This window comes from Heterodontus francisci, chromosome 23 (assembly GCF_036365525.1).
Source record: "Heterodontus francisci isolate sHetFra1 chromosome 23, sHetFra1.hap1, whole genome shotgun sequence".
Taxonomy (NCBI): Eukaryota; Metazoa; Chordata; class Chondrichthyes; order Heterodontiformes; family Heterodontidae; genus Heterodontus; species Heterodontus francisci.
Genome location: NC_090393.1, coordinates 9823201 through 9837588, shown reverse-complemented (window position 1 = coordinate 9837588; position 14388 = coordinate 9823201). Strand labels below are relative to the sequence as shown.

Genomic DNA, 14388 nt, shown 5'->3' with positions numbered 1-14388 from the left:
ACGGCCCATCGTGTCTGTGCCGGCCATCAAGCACCTATCTATTCTAATCCCATTTTCCAGCACCTGGCCCGTAGTCTTGTATGCTGTGGCATTTCAAGAGCTCATCTAAATACTTCTTAAATGTTGTAAGAGTTCCTGCCTCTACCACCTCTTCAGGCAGTGCGTTCCAGATTCCAACCACCCTCTGGGTGAAATTTTTTTTCCTCAAATCCCCTCTAAACCTCCTGCCCCTTATCTTAAATCTATGCCCCCTGGTTATTGACCCCTCCACTAAGGGAAAACGTTTCTTCCCATCTAAACTATCAATGCCCCTCATAATTTTGTATACCTCAATCGTGTCCCCCCTCAGCCTTCTCTGCTCTAAGGAAAACAACCCTAGGCTTTTCAGTTTCTCTTCATAGCTGAAAATGTTCCAGCCCAGGCAACATCCTGGAATCTCCTCTGCAACCTCTCCAGTGCAATCACATCCTTCCTATAGTGTGGTGCCCAGAACTGTACACAGTACTCCAGCTGTGGCCTAACTAGCATTTAATACAGCTTCATGATAAACTCACTGCTCTTATATTCAATGCCTCAGCTGATAAAGGCAAGTATCCCATATACCTCCCTAACCACCTTATCTACCTGTGCTGCTGCCTTCAGTGATCTATGGACAAGTACACCAAGGTCCCTCTGACCTTCTGTACTTCCTAGGGTCCTTCCATCCATTGTATATTGCCTTGCCTTGTTAGTCCTCCCAAAATGCATCACCTCACACTTCTCAGGATTAAATTCCATTTGCCACTGCTCTGCCCATCTTACCAGCCCATCTATAATCGTCCTGTAATCTAAGGCTTTCCTCCTCGCTATTTATGACACCACCAATTTCCGTATCATCTGCAAACTTACTTATCATACCTCCCATATTCACGTTGAAATCATTAATGTACACGACAAACAGCAAGGGTCCCAGCACCGATCCCTGCGGTACACTACTGGTCACAGGCTTCCACTTGCAAAAACAACCCTTGACCATTACCCTCTGCCTCCTGCCACTAAGCCAATTTTGGATCCAATTTGCCAAATTGCCCTGGATCCCATGGACTCTTACCTTCTTAACCAATCTCCCATGCAGGACTTTATCAAAAGCCTTACTGAAGTCCATGTAAACTACATCAGCTGCTTTACCCTCATCTACACATTTAGTCACTGCCTCGAAAAATTCAATCAAGTTTGTTGGACAAGATGTCCCCCTGACAAAGCCATGCTGACTATCCCTGATTAATCCCTGCCTCTCCAAGTGGAGATTATTCCTGTCCCTCAGAATTTTTTCCAATAGTTTCCCAGCCACTGTTGTTAGAGTCACTGGCCTGTAATTACCTGGTTTATCCCTGCTACCCTTCTTGAATAATGGCACCACATTCGCTGTCCTCCAGTCCTCTAGTACCTCTCCTGTGGCCAGAGAGGATTTGAAAATTTGTGTCAGAGTCCCTGCAATCTCCTTCCTTGCCTCACATAGCAGCCTGGGATACATCTCATCTGGGCCTGAGGATTTATCCACTTTTAAGCCCACTAAAACAGCTAATACTTCCTCCCTTTCAATGCTAATATGTTCATGTACATCACAATCCCCCTCCCTGATCTCTACACCTACATCGTCCTTCTCCATAGTGAACACAGATGAAAAGTAATCATTTAAAACCTCACCTATGTCCTCTGGCTCCACATACAGATTGCCACTTTGGTCCCTAATGGGCCCTACTCTTTCCCTGGTTATCTTCTTGCCCTTGATATACTTATAAAAACACCTTTGGATTTTCCTTTATCTTGCCCGCCAGTGTTTTTTCATGTCCCCTCTTCGCTCTCCTAATTTTTTTTTACTACCCCCCTACACTTTCTATACTCCTCTTGTGCCTCTGCTGTTTTCAGTGCTCCGAATCTGCCATAAGCCTCTGTTTTTTCTCAGATCCAATCCTCTATATTCCTTGACATCCAGGGTTCCCTGGACTTGTTACTCCTACCCTTCACTTAATAGCTATGTGTTGGCTCCGAACCCTATTTCCTCTTTGAATGACTCCCACTGGTCTGATGTAGACTCTCCTACAAGTATCTGCTCCCAGTCCACTTTGGCCAGATCCTGTTTTATCATATTGAAATCGGCCTTTCCCCAATACAGTACCTTTATTTCCGGCCCGTCTTTGTCCTTTTCCATAACTACCTTAAATCTCACAGAGTTATGGTCACTATCCCCGAAATGCTACCCCACTGACACTTCTACCACTTGTCCAGCTTCAATCCCTAGGATTAGGTCCAGTACTGCCCCGTCTCTTGTAGGACTTTCTACGTACTGGCTCAAAAAGCTCTCCTGTATGCATTTTAAGAATTCTGCCCCCTTTAAGCCTTTTACACTAAGACTATCCCAGTTGATATTAGGTAAGTTGAAATCCCCTACTATTATTACCCTATTATTTTTGCACCTGTCTGAGATTTGCCTATATATCTGCTCCTCTATCTGTCCCTGACTGTTTGGAGGCCTATAGTACACTCCCAGCCAAAGTCATTGCCCCCTTTTTGTTTTTAAGTTATACCCATATGGCCTCATGTGAGAAACCTTCTAATATATCATCCCTCTTTGCTTACAGTAATTGACTCCTTGATCAACAGTGCAATGCCACCTCCTCTTTTACCCCCTCCCCTGTCTTGCCTGTAGATTCTATACCCTGGAATATTGAGCTGTCAGTCCTGCCCCTCCCTCAACCATGTCACTGTGATAGCAAAAATATCATAATCCCATGTGCTAATCAACGCCCTCAATTCATCTGTATTATCAGTAAAACTGCTTGCATTAAAATAGATGCAATCCAGCCTTGCATTTTTCAAATGTGCCTTAACCTTATATTTGCTCTGCCTTCCAGACTGACTCAGTTTCTCTTCTGTGTTTGACTGTGCATCAACCCCTACTGTACCTCCACCCTGTACCCCATTCCCCTGCCAGATTCCCCTGCTATAGAGGGAGTGCAGCGAAGGTTTACCAGACTGATTCCTGGGATGGCGGGACTGACGTATGAGGAGAGATTGAGTCGGTTAGGATTATATTCGCTGGAGTTCAGAAGAGTGAGGGGGGATCTCATAGAAACCTATAAAATTCTAACTGGACTTGACAGGGTAGATGCAGGAAGGATGTTCCCGTTGGTGGGGGAGTCGAGAACCAGGGGTCATAGTCTAAGGATATGGGGTAAACCTTTCAGGACTGAGATGAGGAGAAATTTCTTCACCCAGAGAGTGGTGAGCCTGTGGAATTCGCTACCACAGAAAGCAGTTGAGGCCAAAACATTGTATGTTTTCAAGAAGGAGTTAGATATAGCTCTTGGGTCTAAAGGGATAAAAGGGTATGGGGAGAAAGTGGGAACAAGTTACTCAATTTGATGATCAGCCATGATCATAATGAATGGCGGTACAAGCTCGAAGGGCCAAGCGGCCTACTCCTACTTTCTATGTTAGTTTAAACCACCCCCACCCCCCCCTCCCCACCCCCACCAACAGCACTAGCAAACCTCCCAGCAAGGACGTTGGTCCCTTTTCGGTTCAAGTGTAACCCGTCCAACTTGTACAGATCTCACCTTTGCCAGAAACAGACCCAGTGATCCAGGAACCTAAAGCCCTCCCTCCTGCACCATCTGTTCAGCCACGCATTCGTCTGCTCTATCCTCCTATACTCACGAGCACATGGCACCGGGAGTAATCCAGAGATTACAACCTTTGAGGTCCTGCTTTTAAATCTGCTACCTAGCTCCCTAAATTCTTGTTGCAGGACCTCATCCCTCTTTTTATCAATGTCATTGGTACCAATGTGTACCACGATTACTGACTGCTCACCCTCCCCCTTCAGAATGTCCTGGAGCCGCTCCGTGACATCCTTGACCCTAGCACCAGGGAAGCAACATACCATCCTGGAGTCACGTTTGCGGCCACAGAAACGCCTGTCTGTACCCCTTACGATAGAATCCCCTATCACTATAGCTCTTCCACTCCTTTTGCTTCCCTGCTGTGCAGCAGAGCCATCCGTGGTGCCACGCACTTTGAGATATTGATTAGAAAATAAAAGTAACCTACTTTCGATTCATGTCAATGTCAAACAGGTGCTAGTGCACACCAGCTTTAGCTTAGATGCAGCCCCTTGGGACTGCATTGAAAGGGGATGAATGAATTTTGGTCCTTCTCGTCTTAATGAACAGCAAAGCCCCATAATGGCTGAGGATTCCGAGAGCAAGTCATATTTGGAGACTGTTTGTCTCATGCCAGACCCACGAGGTTATTACAGATGGGTTTCAATATCATTTAATTTTAATTCTCAACAGCTCGGCTATAATGTAATAGTTTTTTCCTTCTCAGGTTGAGGATTTTTTTCTAGTGTTGCAATCACCAGTGAATACTCTTTTGTACAAGTGAGATAATGCCCATATTGAAGCTTATGGCAATTTAACTGTTTTTTTAAAAAAAACTGGAAAATGTATTGTCCTTCAAGATCCACACCACATACGTACTTTCTCTATCAAAACATCTGGATCAGAGGCAGTTTTAAGACATTGCTAGCTGTATTCTGCTTTTTAATTAAAAGCTTGTTATAAGAATTGAAGATTTCAATATTTATTTTGCAGTAAACGAGAATTACATTTGAATCTTTATCAGTTGTAACTGAAAAATAGAAAAGCAATAATCTGGAAATTGTTTTTCCTGAATACAAGGTATGTCCAGTTTTCCATACATGTATTGATCAAACTTCCCCTAGTTTAAGGTCATTTCTAAGTGTGATGGATACAACTGGTTCCAGGATCTGACTCTTTTAGTTTGTTCTTGTGCAGCACAGGGACTGAACAGTGAAAATAAATTCTAAACTATTTTACAAGGAAAAACATGGTCACAAATTTCAATTCATTGACTGGGAAGTACAACCTTCTGATAACTATAAAGAAAATTTTAATTAACTTTTTTGATGCTCATAAAGGGCAAAGATTCCCTTGTTAAGTCATGGAAAATCCCACCCACTATTTGTGTTGAACATTACCAGGTCAGGTATAGCACAAAAACAGAAAATGCTGGAAATACTCAGCAAGTCAGTCTGCATGTTCAGAAAGATGAGATAACATTTTAGGTATTGCCCTTTGTTTAAAATGGTTCTGACGCAATGTCTCCATTTAAAAAGTGACTTAATTTGTTTTTATCAAAGATCCTGACTGACCTGAACATTTCCAGTGTTTTCTGTATTTGTTTCAGATTTTCAGTATCGGCAGTTTATTTATTTCTTAAGGTGTAGCACAGTTAGATGCAGAGCACCCCAACCATGTGCGTGAGCCACAATGACAGAAGAGTATTTCCGCCCCACCAATATGGGACTTTTCCATGTCCCCTACAGGAACCAGACTTAAACCTGCCTCATTGACACTGCCAATGAATGTTAAATTAAAGGCTGTTTGCATTGTAGATCCATCCCCACTCGAAATCAAGTGCGACTGCCCAAACATATTTGACATGCAACCCTTACTTCAACATCAGAGGGTGGTGGTTGATGCCAAATGTTCATCCTGGAGTTTAGTTACTAGTGGTGCACCGCAAGGATCTGTTTTGGGGCCACTGCTGTTTGTCATTTTTATAAATGACCTGGATGAGGGTGTAGAAGGGTGGGTTAGTAAATTTGCGGATGGCACAAAGGTAGGTGGAGTTGTGGATAGTGCCGAAGGATGTTGTAGGGTACAGAGGGACATAGGCTGCAGAGCTGGGCTGAGAGATGGCAAATGGAGTTTAATGCGGAAAAGTGTGAGGTGATTCACTTTGGAAGGAGTAACAGGAATGCAGAGTACTGGGCTAATGGGAAGGTTCTTTGTAGTGTAGATGAGCAGAGAGATCTTGGTGTCCAGGTACATAAATCCCTGAAGGTTGATACCCAGGTTAATAGGGCTGTTAAGAAGGCATATGGTGTGTTAGCTTTTATTAGTAGGGGGATCGAGTTTCGGAGCCACGAGGACAGAACTCTGGTGAGGCCGCACCTGGAGTATTGCGTGCAGTTCTGGTCACCGCATTATAGGAAGGATGTGGAAGCTTTGGAAAGGGTGCAAAGGAGATTTACTAGGATGTTGCCTGGTATGGAGGGAAGGTCTTACGAGGAAAGGCTGAGGGACTTGAGGTTGTTTTCGTTGGAGAGAAGGAGGAGGAGAGGTGAATTAATAGAGACATATAAGATAATCAGAGGGTTAGATAGGGTGGATAGTGAGAGTCTTTTTCCTCGGATGATGATGGCAAACACGAGGGGACATAGCTTTAAGTTGAGGGGTGATAGATATAGGACAGATGTCAGAGGTAGTTTCTTTACACAGAGAGTAGTAGGGGCGTGGAACGCCCTGCCTGCAACAGTAGTAGACTCGCCAACTTTAAGGGCATTTAAGTGGTCATTGGATAGACATATGGATGAAAATGGAATAGTGTAGGTCAGATGGTTTCACAGGTCGACGCAACATCGAGGGCCGAAGGGCCTGTACTGCGCTGTAATGTTCTAATGTTCTAATTACGGAGGAGGGTTGAATTAGATTTGAACCCAGGTACAAGAGGTGAAAGATCACGTTTAACTAACTGCATCAATGAGTTCCCTAACAATTTTAAATTACTTTTGCAAAAAAAAAGTCTGTAAGGCTAAATCACTGCTGTTGACAACAGCTCGAGGTATGGGTTTCATTGTTAAAAGATATTCTGACATTTTGGTAGGTATGCCATGGATTGGTTTGTCAGTGATGAGCTTTCCTGCTGAGCTTCAGATCTCTATCACTCTTTTGTCATTTGGTGGCAAGTAGAGTACATCCAATTTCATATGAAGAGCAGGAATAACAGCAGCCGAGTCACTTCGGACCACTGCTTTACAGCTGGAGTGAGGCAGAAACTGTCACAGAAGAGGCCCAAATAGGATAAAACAATACAATCATTCAATCCTCAGCTTAAACTAAGAGCCTTAAACCAATTAATTGACCAACCTGAGAGAGTCAACACATAGTTCAAGTTCTGCCCCTATTTGGTGTGGGTAGAAGATGGATCAGTGATGGGAGGAAGGGCCATTTTGGAATTAATATTATAATTCTAGATCAAGATTTGACTGCATATTGATGCCCCTCCCATCACCCCAACAAGCAAAGATTGCCTATAATAAAAACAAAGTGCTGGAAATACTCAGCAGGCCAGACAGCATCTGTGAAGAGAGATGCAGAGTTAACATTTCAGGTCTATGACCTTTCATCAGAACTGGCAAAGGTTAGAAAAAAATTTGGTTTTAAGCAAGTGAAGGGGGTGGGGGGGTGGGGAGGGGTGGTGGATAAGAGAACAAAAGAGAAGGTGTTTGATAGGGTAGAGGGCAGGAGAGAATAAATAACAAAGCTGTCTTGGGACAAAGGCAAAGAGAGTGTTATTCCTTGTGAAAGACAAAGCATTAGTCCAGAGAGAGTGTTAATAGCAGAATATTGAGCAGCTCTGTCTCCATGAAAAACAGAAACATGGTTAAAAAATAAAACAAAATAAAATAAAAAGGCCATTCATAATCTGAAGTTATTGAACTTAATGTTCAATCTGCAAGACTGTAGAGTGCCTAATCGAAAGATCAGGTGTTGCTCTCGAGCTTGCGTTGATGTTCACTGGAACAGGCCAAAGACAGAAATATTGGCATGAGAGCGGGGTGGATGGGGTGGTGGTGGTGTGGTGTTAAAATGGCAAGCGACCGGAAGCTCGGGGTCATGATTTTGGACTGAGCAGAGGTGTTCCGCAAAGCGGTCACCCAATCTATGTTTGGTCTCCCCAATAAAGCAAAGATTGCCTATTTCCTTGTGTGTAAATGAACACCACTGCCCACCTCCAGGCACTTACCCATTGTCTCTCGAGATAAGGAGGCCAAAGAAAGAAGGAGAAATGAACAGAACAAATAAAGAAACATTGACACACAAAATTTAGATTCAGAATTGGAACAGAAGAAAGGATGAATTCAGCAATCCTGTACTCCCAACATTACACCATTCACAAAGGAAGCAAAGGTCAGGTGTAGCACTATTTCTCCAGCCCATGCTCCCTTCAGACCCAGCTCCTCACTGCCATTACAGGATCAGTAAATTTACCCCAGTAAAATATTTCTTATCTTTGTTTTATTGTTTCTTCCCTTTGCTTTTTCCATCTATCTTTTACTTTTCATTTGGTAGTCTGTTTGCTTATCTCTGCCACTGTGGATGTTAGTTCGCAAAACTGTGATCATGGCTGCATTAATTTGGGTAGAAGGGTATCATAATTAAGGACAGCGTTCTGCAGTGAACACATTTCCCTTTTTTTCCTAGTGCACACAGAACCTTTCATATGTCCCAGGTCAATACTGGTTTTGTGATTTGTTTCATCTAAGGTACAAGTTGCTCTCACCATCCGCACCTTTGGTGTTCAAGCGGTCACCAAAATTGTTGGAGAAATCTCTCTCATATCTTCTAAAGAAATCTTAGCAACCATTGTAATAGTAGTCAGTAAATGTGTTGATGTAAAATTTTTACCCAAGTTTGCTTCAGCGTTCCTGTTATAAATGCATTATTCACTGAGATCTGGGAATGCTGATCACTCTGGATATTTTTTTCAATCACCAAGTGTTTTAATTTATATGCTGAAACCTGAGTTTTGATCGTTGTGAGTTTCCACTCAGTCAAAGTTAAGTCACACCAAGAACAGAGGGATTTGTTACTCATCGGTGGAGCAGGAGCTTTTTCAATGCTTATTATGAAATTTGTGTGTTTGATGTCTCATGTAAGCACTTGGAAAATGCAATAAAGCAGCTTCATGACAAATGTAAAGAGGGAAAAGCTAATGTTGACATTTTCGAACTGGCACAATTCTAGGCTTTACAGATGTACTTTGTCTCAGTTGATGTCTGCTGATTTTAAAGTGTGATTTATGATTTCTAGATTGCAATTCACTTTTGTAGTTTAAAATGTTAGTGATAGGGAATCTATTTTGTATGGGTATGAATCAACAGAAGAGTAATGGATCAAATTAAATGAAGATAATGTATTTTATCAGAACTAAAAACAAATTTTCAGCAGCTGCAGAAAGACATTTTAATAATGCAGAGAATTTGACCCCTTTCCTGGTTTTGTTTGTGTGTTACACTTCTCCATGTCTGCCCCATCTGCTGTTGATATATTGTTGTCAGGATATTCTTCTTCTTGCCTTCTCTGCTGCTAACCCACTCAGAACTTCTTAAACCAAGAGACAGTCTGGGTCACAAATGCCTCAACAGCTGCCATCAGTGAAGCTTCACCCCTAGCTTCATGTCTCTCATGGGGGAGAACAGTTCTCACCTGCCTTTGTGATAGAGTACTCCATTGGCGAAGCACTCCATCTGGTGGTCTGCCTGAGAACCAGTGATGAGTTTTCCCTTGCATTTCTATAACGTCTTTCACAATCTTAAGAGGTCCCAAAGCGCTTTACAGCCAATAAAGTTTTTTTTACAAGTAGTTTCTGTTGCCATTTAAGAAGCACTGCAACACAGCAGGTTCCCACTAACAGCAATGAAATAACAACCAGATAATCTTGTTACAGTGCTGTTAATTGAGGGATAAATATTGGTCAGGACACCAGGGATAACGCCCCCGCTCTCCTTCAAAATAGTGCCATGGGAACTTTTACATACACCTGAGAGAACAGACAGGGCATAGGTTTAACATCTCATCTAAAAGACAGCCTTTAATGTGCAGCACTCCCTCAATACTGCTCTGGAGTGTCACCCTAAATTTTTATGCTCCAGTCCCTGTAGTTGGAATTGTACCCATAACCTTCTGACTCAGTTACGAGTGTTACTCACTAAGCCACAACTGCCACATGAGGAAAGTCGAAGGAAATCAAGGGATATGAGGATCAGTTGAGATCGAGGATCAACCATGTTTTTAACCAACTGGCAGAGCAAGCAGGAATATTTACCATTCCTGCTCCTATTTATTATGCTTTTATGAAGGCAATCAACAACAACAACTTATATTTATATAGCACCTTTAATGTAATAAAACATTCCAAAGCACTTCATAGGAGTTTTATAAAGCAAAATTTGACACCAGCCACATAAGGTGATATTAGACCAAAAACTTGGTCAAAGGACTAGGTTTTAATGAGTGTCACAAAGGAGGATAGAGATGTGGAGAGGTTTAGGGAGGGAATTCCAGAACTTAGGGCCTTGCAGCTGAAGGCACAGCCAGCAAAGATGGAGCAATTAAAATCAGGGATGCTCATAGGCTAGAATTAAATGAGTACAGATACCTTGGAGGGTTGCGGGGCTGGTGGAGATGACAGAGACAGGGAGGGGCAAGGCCATGGAGGGATTTGTAAACAAGGATGAGTATTTTTAAAATTAAGGCATTGCTTAACAGGAAGCCAGTGTAGCTCAGCGAGCACAGGAGTCATGGGTAATTGGGACTTGGCGTGACTAAGGACATGGGCAGAGTTTTGAATTACCTCAAGTTTATGGAGGGTAGAATGTGGGAGGCCAGCCAGGAGTGCATTGTAATAGTCAAACAAAGTAAACAAGTTTTCAGAAACAACAGATACACATCACCTGCCTGATGTCAGCCACAATTAGGATCTCATTCAGGTCCCCTTTTAACTCTTGAAGTCAATCTACATTGCAACTAAGGCGACACTTCAAAAGGTAGTTTGGGACGACCTGAGGTTGTGAAAGGCACTCTCTAAATGCAAGTCTTTCTTCCTTTTTACACACACCACCAACTTGTTCCAAAGGTCAGTTGCCCTCTTTGAAAAGAAAACCCTCCTGACAGCTAATGAAAATCTGTGTTTATGTGTGCCCCATGGTGTTTCCTAACCTATATAACTCACATAGCCTAACCACATGGGCCAAATCTAATCCTACTGCCTGGCTTCCTGCTCATTATGCACTCTTTAAATCTTCAACAATTTTCTCTTTTTGCCTGCAAAGCAATAATGACAACATTTCAAAATAATGTTATTGATTGCAAAGTGCTTTGGAAAATTCAGAGGATTGCTATTGAAATGCAAATTCTTGTCTCTTTCTTTTCTAAAAATGTTGTGTCCCAAGATGCATTTCCTTGTCCAAATGCTCATTCTTGTGTGAGTAATGGCAAACGATTCAACCACCAAGAGGCTTGACATTCAAACCCAATCCTATCCACCACCCATGCACATGTGTTTTTGTGCAGGGGCTGTTTGAAAACAGTAAGGAGTGGGAATTCTGGAAAATTTTCCCTTCACTAACTCAGTGGTGTTGTGAATTTTAGTGACATACTGCCAAATTTTTTATTCATTCGCAGGATGTGGGCATCACTGGCATTTATGGCCATCCCTGGTTGCCTTTGAGAAGGTGGTGATGAGCTGCCTTCCTGAACCGCTGCAGGGGTAGAAGATTGGTACAACTGAGCTACTTGCTTGGCCAACTAAGGGCAACTAAGAGTCAGCCACATTGCTGTGAGTCTGGAGTCACATTTACACCAGAACAAGTAGGAATGGCTGGTTTCCTTCCCTAAAGGATATTAGTGATGGGCTTATACAACAATCCAGTAGTTTTGTGGTCACAGTTACAGGTACTAGCTTTGTTTTTTAATTAACTGAATTCAAATTCCCCACCTGTTGTGGTGGGATTTGAACTTGCGTCTCCTAATAATGAGTCAAGACCTCTGCATTATTAGTCCAGTAACATAACTACTGTGCTACCTGAGCTGAGATCACTCAATGCAGTGAAGATCAGAGCTTCAGTCACGACATATCTACTTCAGTTGCTAATAAGTTTACAAGATTGATTTGATTTGGGAGACGGAGAGTGTTTTTCTCCTGACGGGATAACTCTATGGAGGGGTGAAATTCAACTTTTAGCAGCAATATCTATTCTTCTCCATAATTCATGTCTCACAAATGAAATTACATTGTTATAAATTGCACATTACAAAGCTGTGCATTACAAAGACAAGTAAAGCTGAGATCGGAGCAAAAGTAGGCCATTCAGCCCCTTGAGCCTGTCCTGCTATTCAGTTGGATCATGGCTGATCTGTACCTTAAATCCATTTACTTGCCTTTGCGCAATATCCCTTGATACCCACCCCCCAATAAAAATATTTCTATATCAGTCTTAAATTTCAATTGACCCAACACAGTGGCACAGTGGTTAGCACCGCAGCCTCACAGCTCCAGCGACCCGGGTTCAATTCTGGGTACTGCCTGTGCGGAGTTTGCAAGTTCTCCCTGTGACTGTGTGGGTTTTCGCCGGGTGCTCCAGTTTCCTCCCACAGCCAAAGACTTGCAGGTTGATAGGTAAATTGGCCATTGTAAATTGCCCCCAGTGTGGATAGGTGGTAGCGGAATTGTGGGGATGTGGTAGGAATATGGGGTTAATGTAGGATTAGTATAAATGGGTGGTTGTTGGTCGGCACAGACTCGGTGGGCCGAAGGGCCTGTTTCAGTGCTGTATCTCTAAATATAAATATAAAAAAATATAAATATAAAATATAAATTCACAGACTATAGGAGGAAGGAGTTCCAGATTTCCACTGCTCTTTGTGTGAACAAGTGCTTCTTGAATTCACTTCTAAATGGCTAAATTCTAATTTTATTTAGGCTATTCTGCCCATCTGTCTGATCCTTCCATAGGAAATTATGGTTCGCCCATTGCAACATTTAAGTACCTCATGAATAATACCAGAGATTTTGCCTCCTGTACCTTAACCAGAGGCCTATTCCAGACATGTTTCACTCTTCACGTGAAGCAATGCTTTTTGGTTTATGTCCTGTTCTTGCTTCTTAACTTTCTGTATTTGTGTCCCCTTGTCCTGTTTAACTTGTAAAACTGCTGCAGATTAACCATCTCTATTCCATTTAATATCTCAATTTCTTGAGATTTTGTTAGTGTCCATTAATTATGGAAAAAAAACGATTCTGTCACTACTCCACCCAGAAGCGTGCAGCATTTCCTCTGACATTCAAATAAGGAATTCACTGAGAGAATTATTGACTCTGCAGTTCAAATTAGTTATTTGCATTCACAAACAAATTATTCTAAACAATAAGATCTAGTTTCCCTGCCCCTTTCATCCCCACCTACCCCACCAACCACTGCCAAGGCGATGAGGTTCTTACTTATTTAAGACATTGTTCATTAAATGGTTTACTATAATCGATAGCTTCCTAAATAAATGATGTGGGTTATATAGTAAAACAGCACATCTGCAAATCTCTCTCTTTTGCTTCTGTTCCATGTGTCATCTGTAGGACTGGATATGGAAAAAGGCAGAGAAGGAGGAACATGGTTGGGCATTAGCAAGAAGGGCAAACTTGCTGCCCTGACCAATTATCTTCAACCCACAAACAGATTGAATGCCTTAGGCAGAGGTAAGAAGGATTATTAACCTAAATCTGTTACTATAGAAGCAACAATCTCCTATTTCTTTACGTAACAATCCCATAGTTAATTTTTAATGCATCATTCTAATTTCATTCCTATAAAATGAAACAAATGTGCCTGTGTTAATGTTAATTCAGACCAACATCTGTAGTCCTCTGACAGCAGGGTTTTCTATTCCGTGGTGCTTGAGTGGTTAATGACCAGTTCAGCAGGTGTAGTGTGCAAAATATGAATAAGGAAATATTTGAAACCAGCATGTATTCAGCAATAGATTTTTACGGAGCCGATTTTCCTGTAGGATGTGTCTACGTTTTGTTTCCTTGGGTGTAAACCACAGGAAACCAGGACAGACACTTGTCTTCACATCTTTTATGTTGCTCCCGGCATTTGGTGAGTTCAGGATCGGGCTCAGTTTTGTGTCCATGTTATTGAGTATCCTGCTAACACTCATTGTTTAACTCACATGTGAAGAATGGAGTTTGGGGTAGAGTGTGCTGGCGGCCATGCAACTGTACCCGAGCAAGATTCAGCACCTTCAGAAGACAAAAGGGGAGAAGAAATTGTGGTGAAAAAAAGCATGAAGATTTTAAAAGAGCTATATGCCTTTATATGACATTGTTACTCATTTTGTTGTGAAACAGTCTCCACCACTTAAATTTCCCACACCACATTTAACTTTAGCAATAGCTTAAATTGGGCAAATAATGTAAACAAACATAAAACGATGGACAGGAAAGGACTCACTGGTCCATCCAGCCTGTTCCACACAATTGTGATACTTAGATCACAATACAGAGGCTCCTCATCCCATCCAAAACCATGTGACCTCCTGGGAGAGGCGAAAATTCAGATAAAAACCCAGGCCAATTTGGGGGGAAAAATTCTTCTCTGATCCCCTTAGTTGATCGAAACTCGTCCAGGAGGTCACTCTGGCCGTGAATTCCCAGCAGTACGTACCTCTTGTATGAGGTGATCTCCACCCTAGCCAG

General features: G+C 42.2%; 1 protein-coding gene across 3 annotated transcripts in view; it reads left to right on the top strand.

Annotated features, from left to right (window-relative positions):
- The window catches only part of tango2 (transport and golgi organization 2 homolog (Drosophila)), a 190184-nt gene that overhangs the window by 117674 nt on the left and 58122 nt on the right, over positions 1-14388 (top strand). For all 3 annotated transcript variants that reach the window (XM_068054657.1, XM_068054658.1, XM_068054656.1), the window contains exon 4: positions 13267-13386. In XM_068054657.1, coding sequence (XP_067910758.1) covers positions 13267-13386 — 120 coding nt within the window. The remainder of the gene's footprint in view (positions 1-13266; positions 13387-14388) is intronic.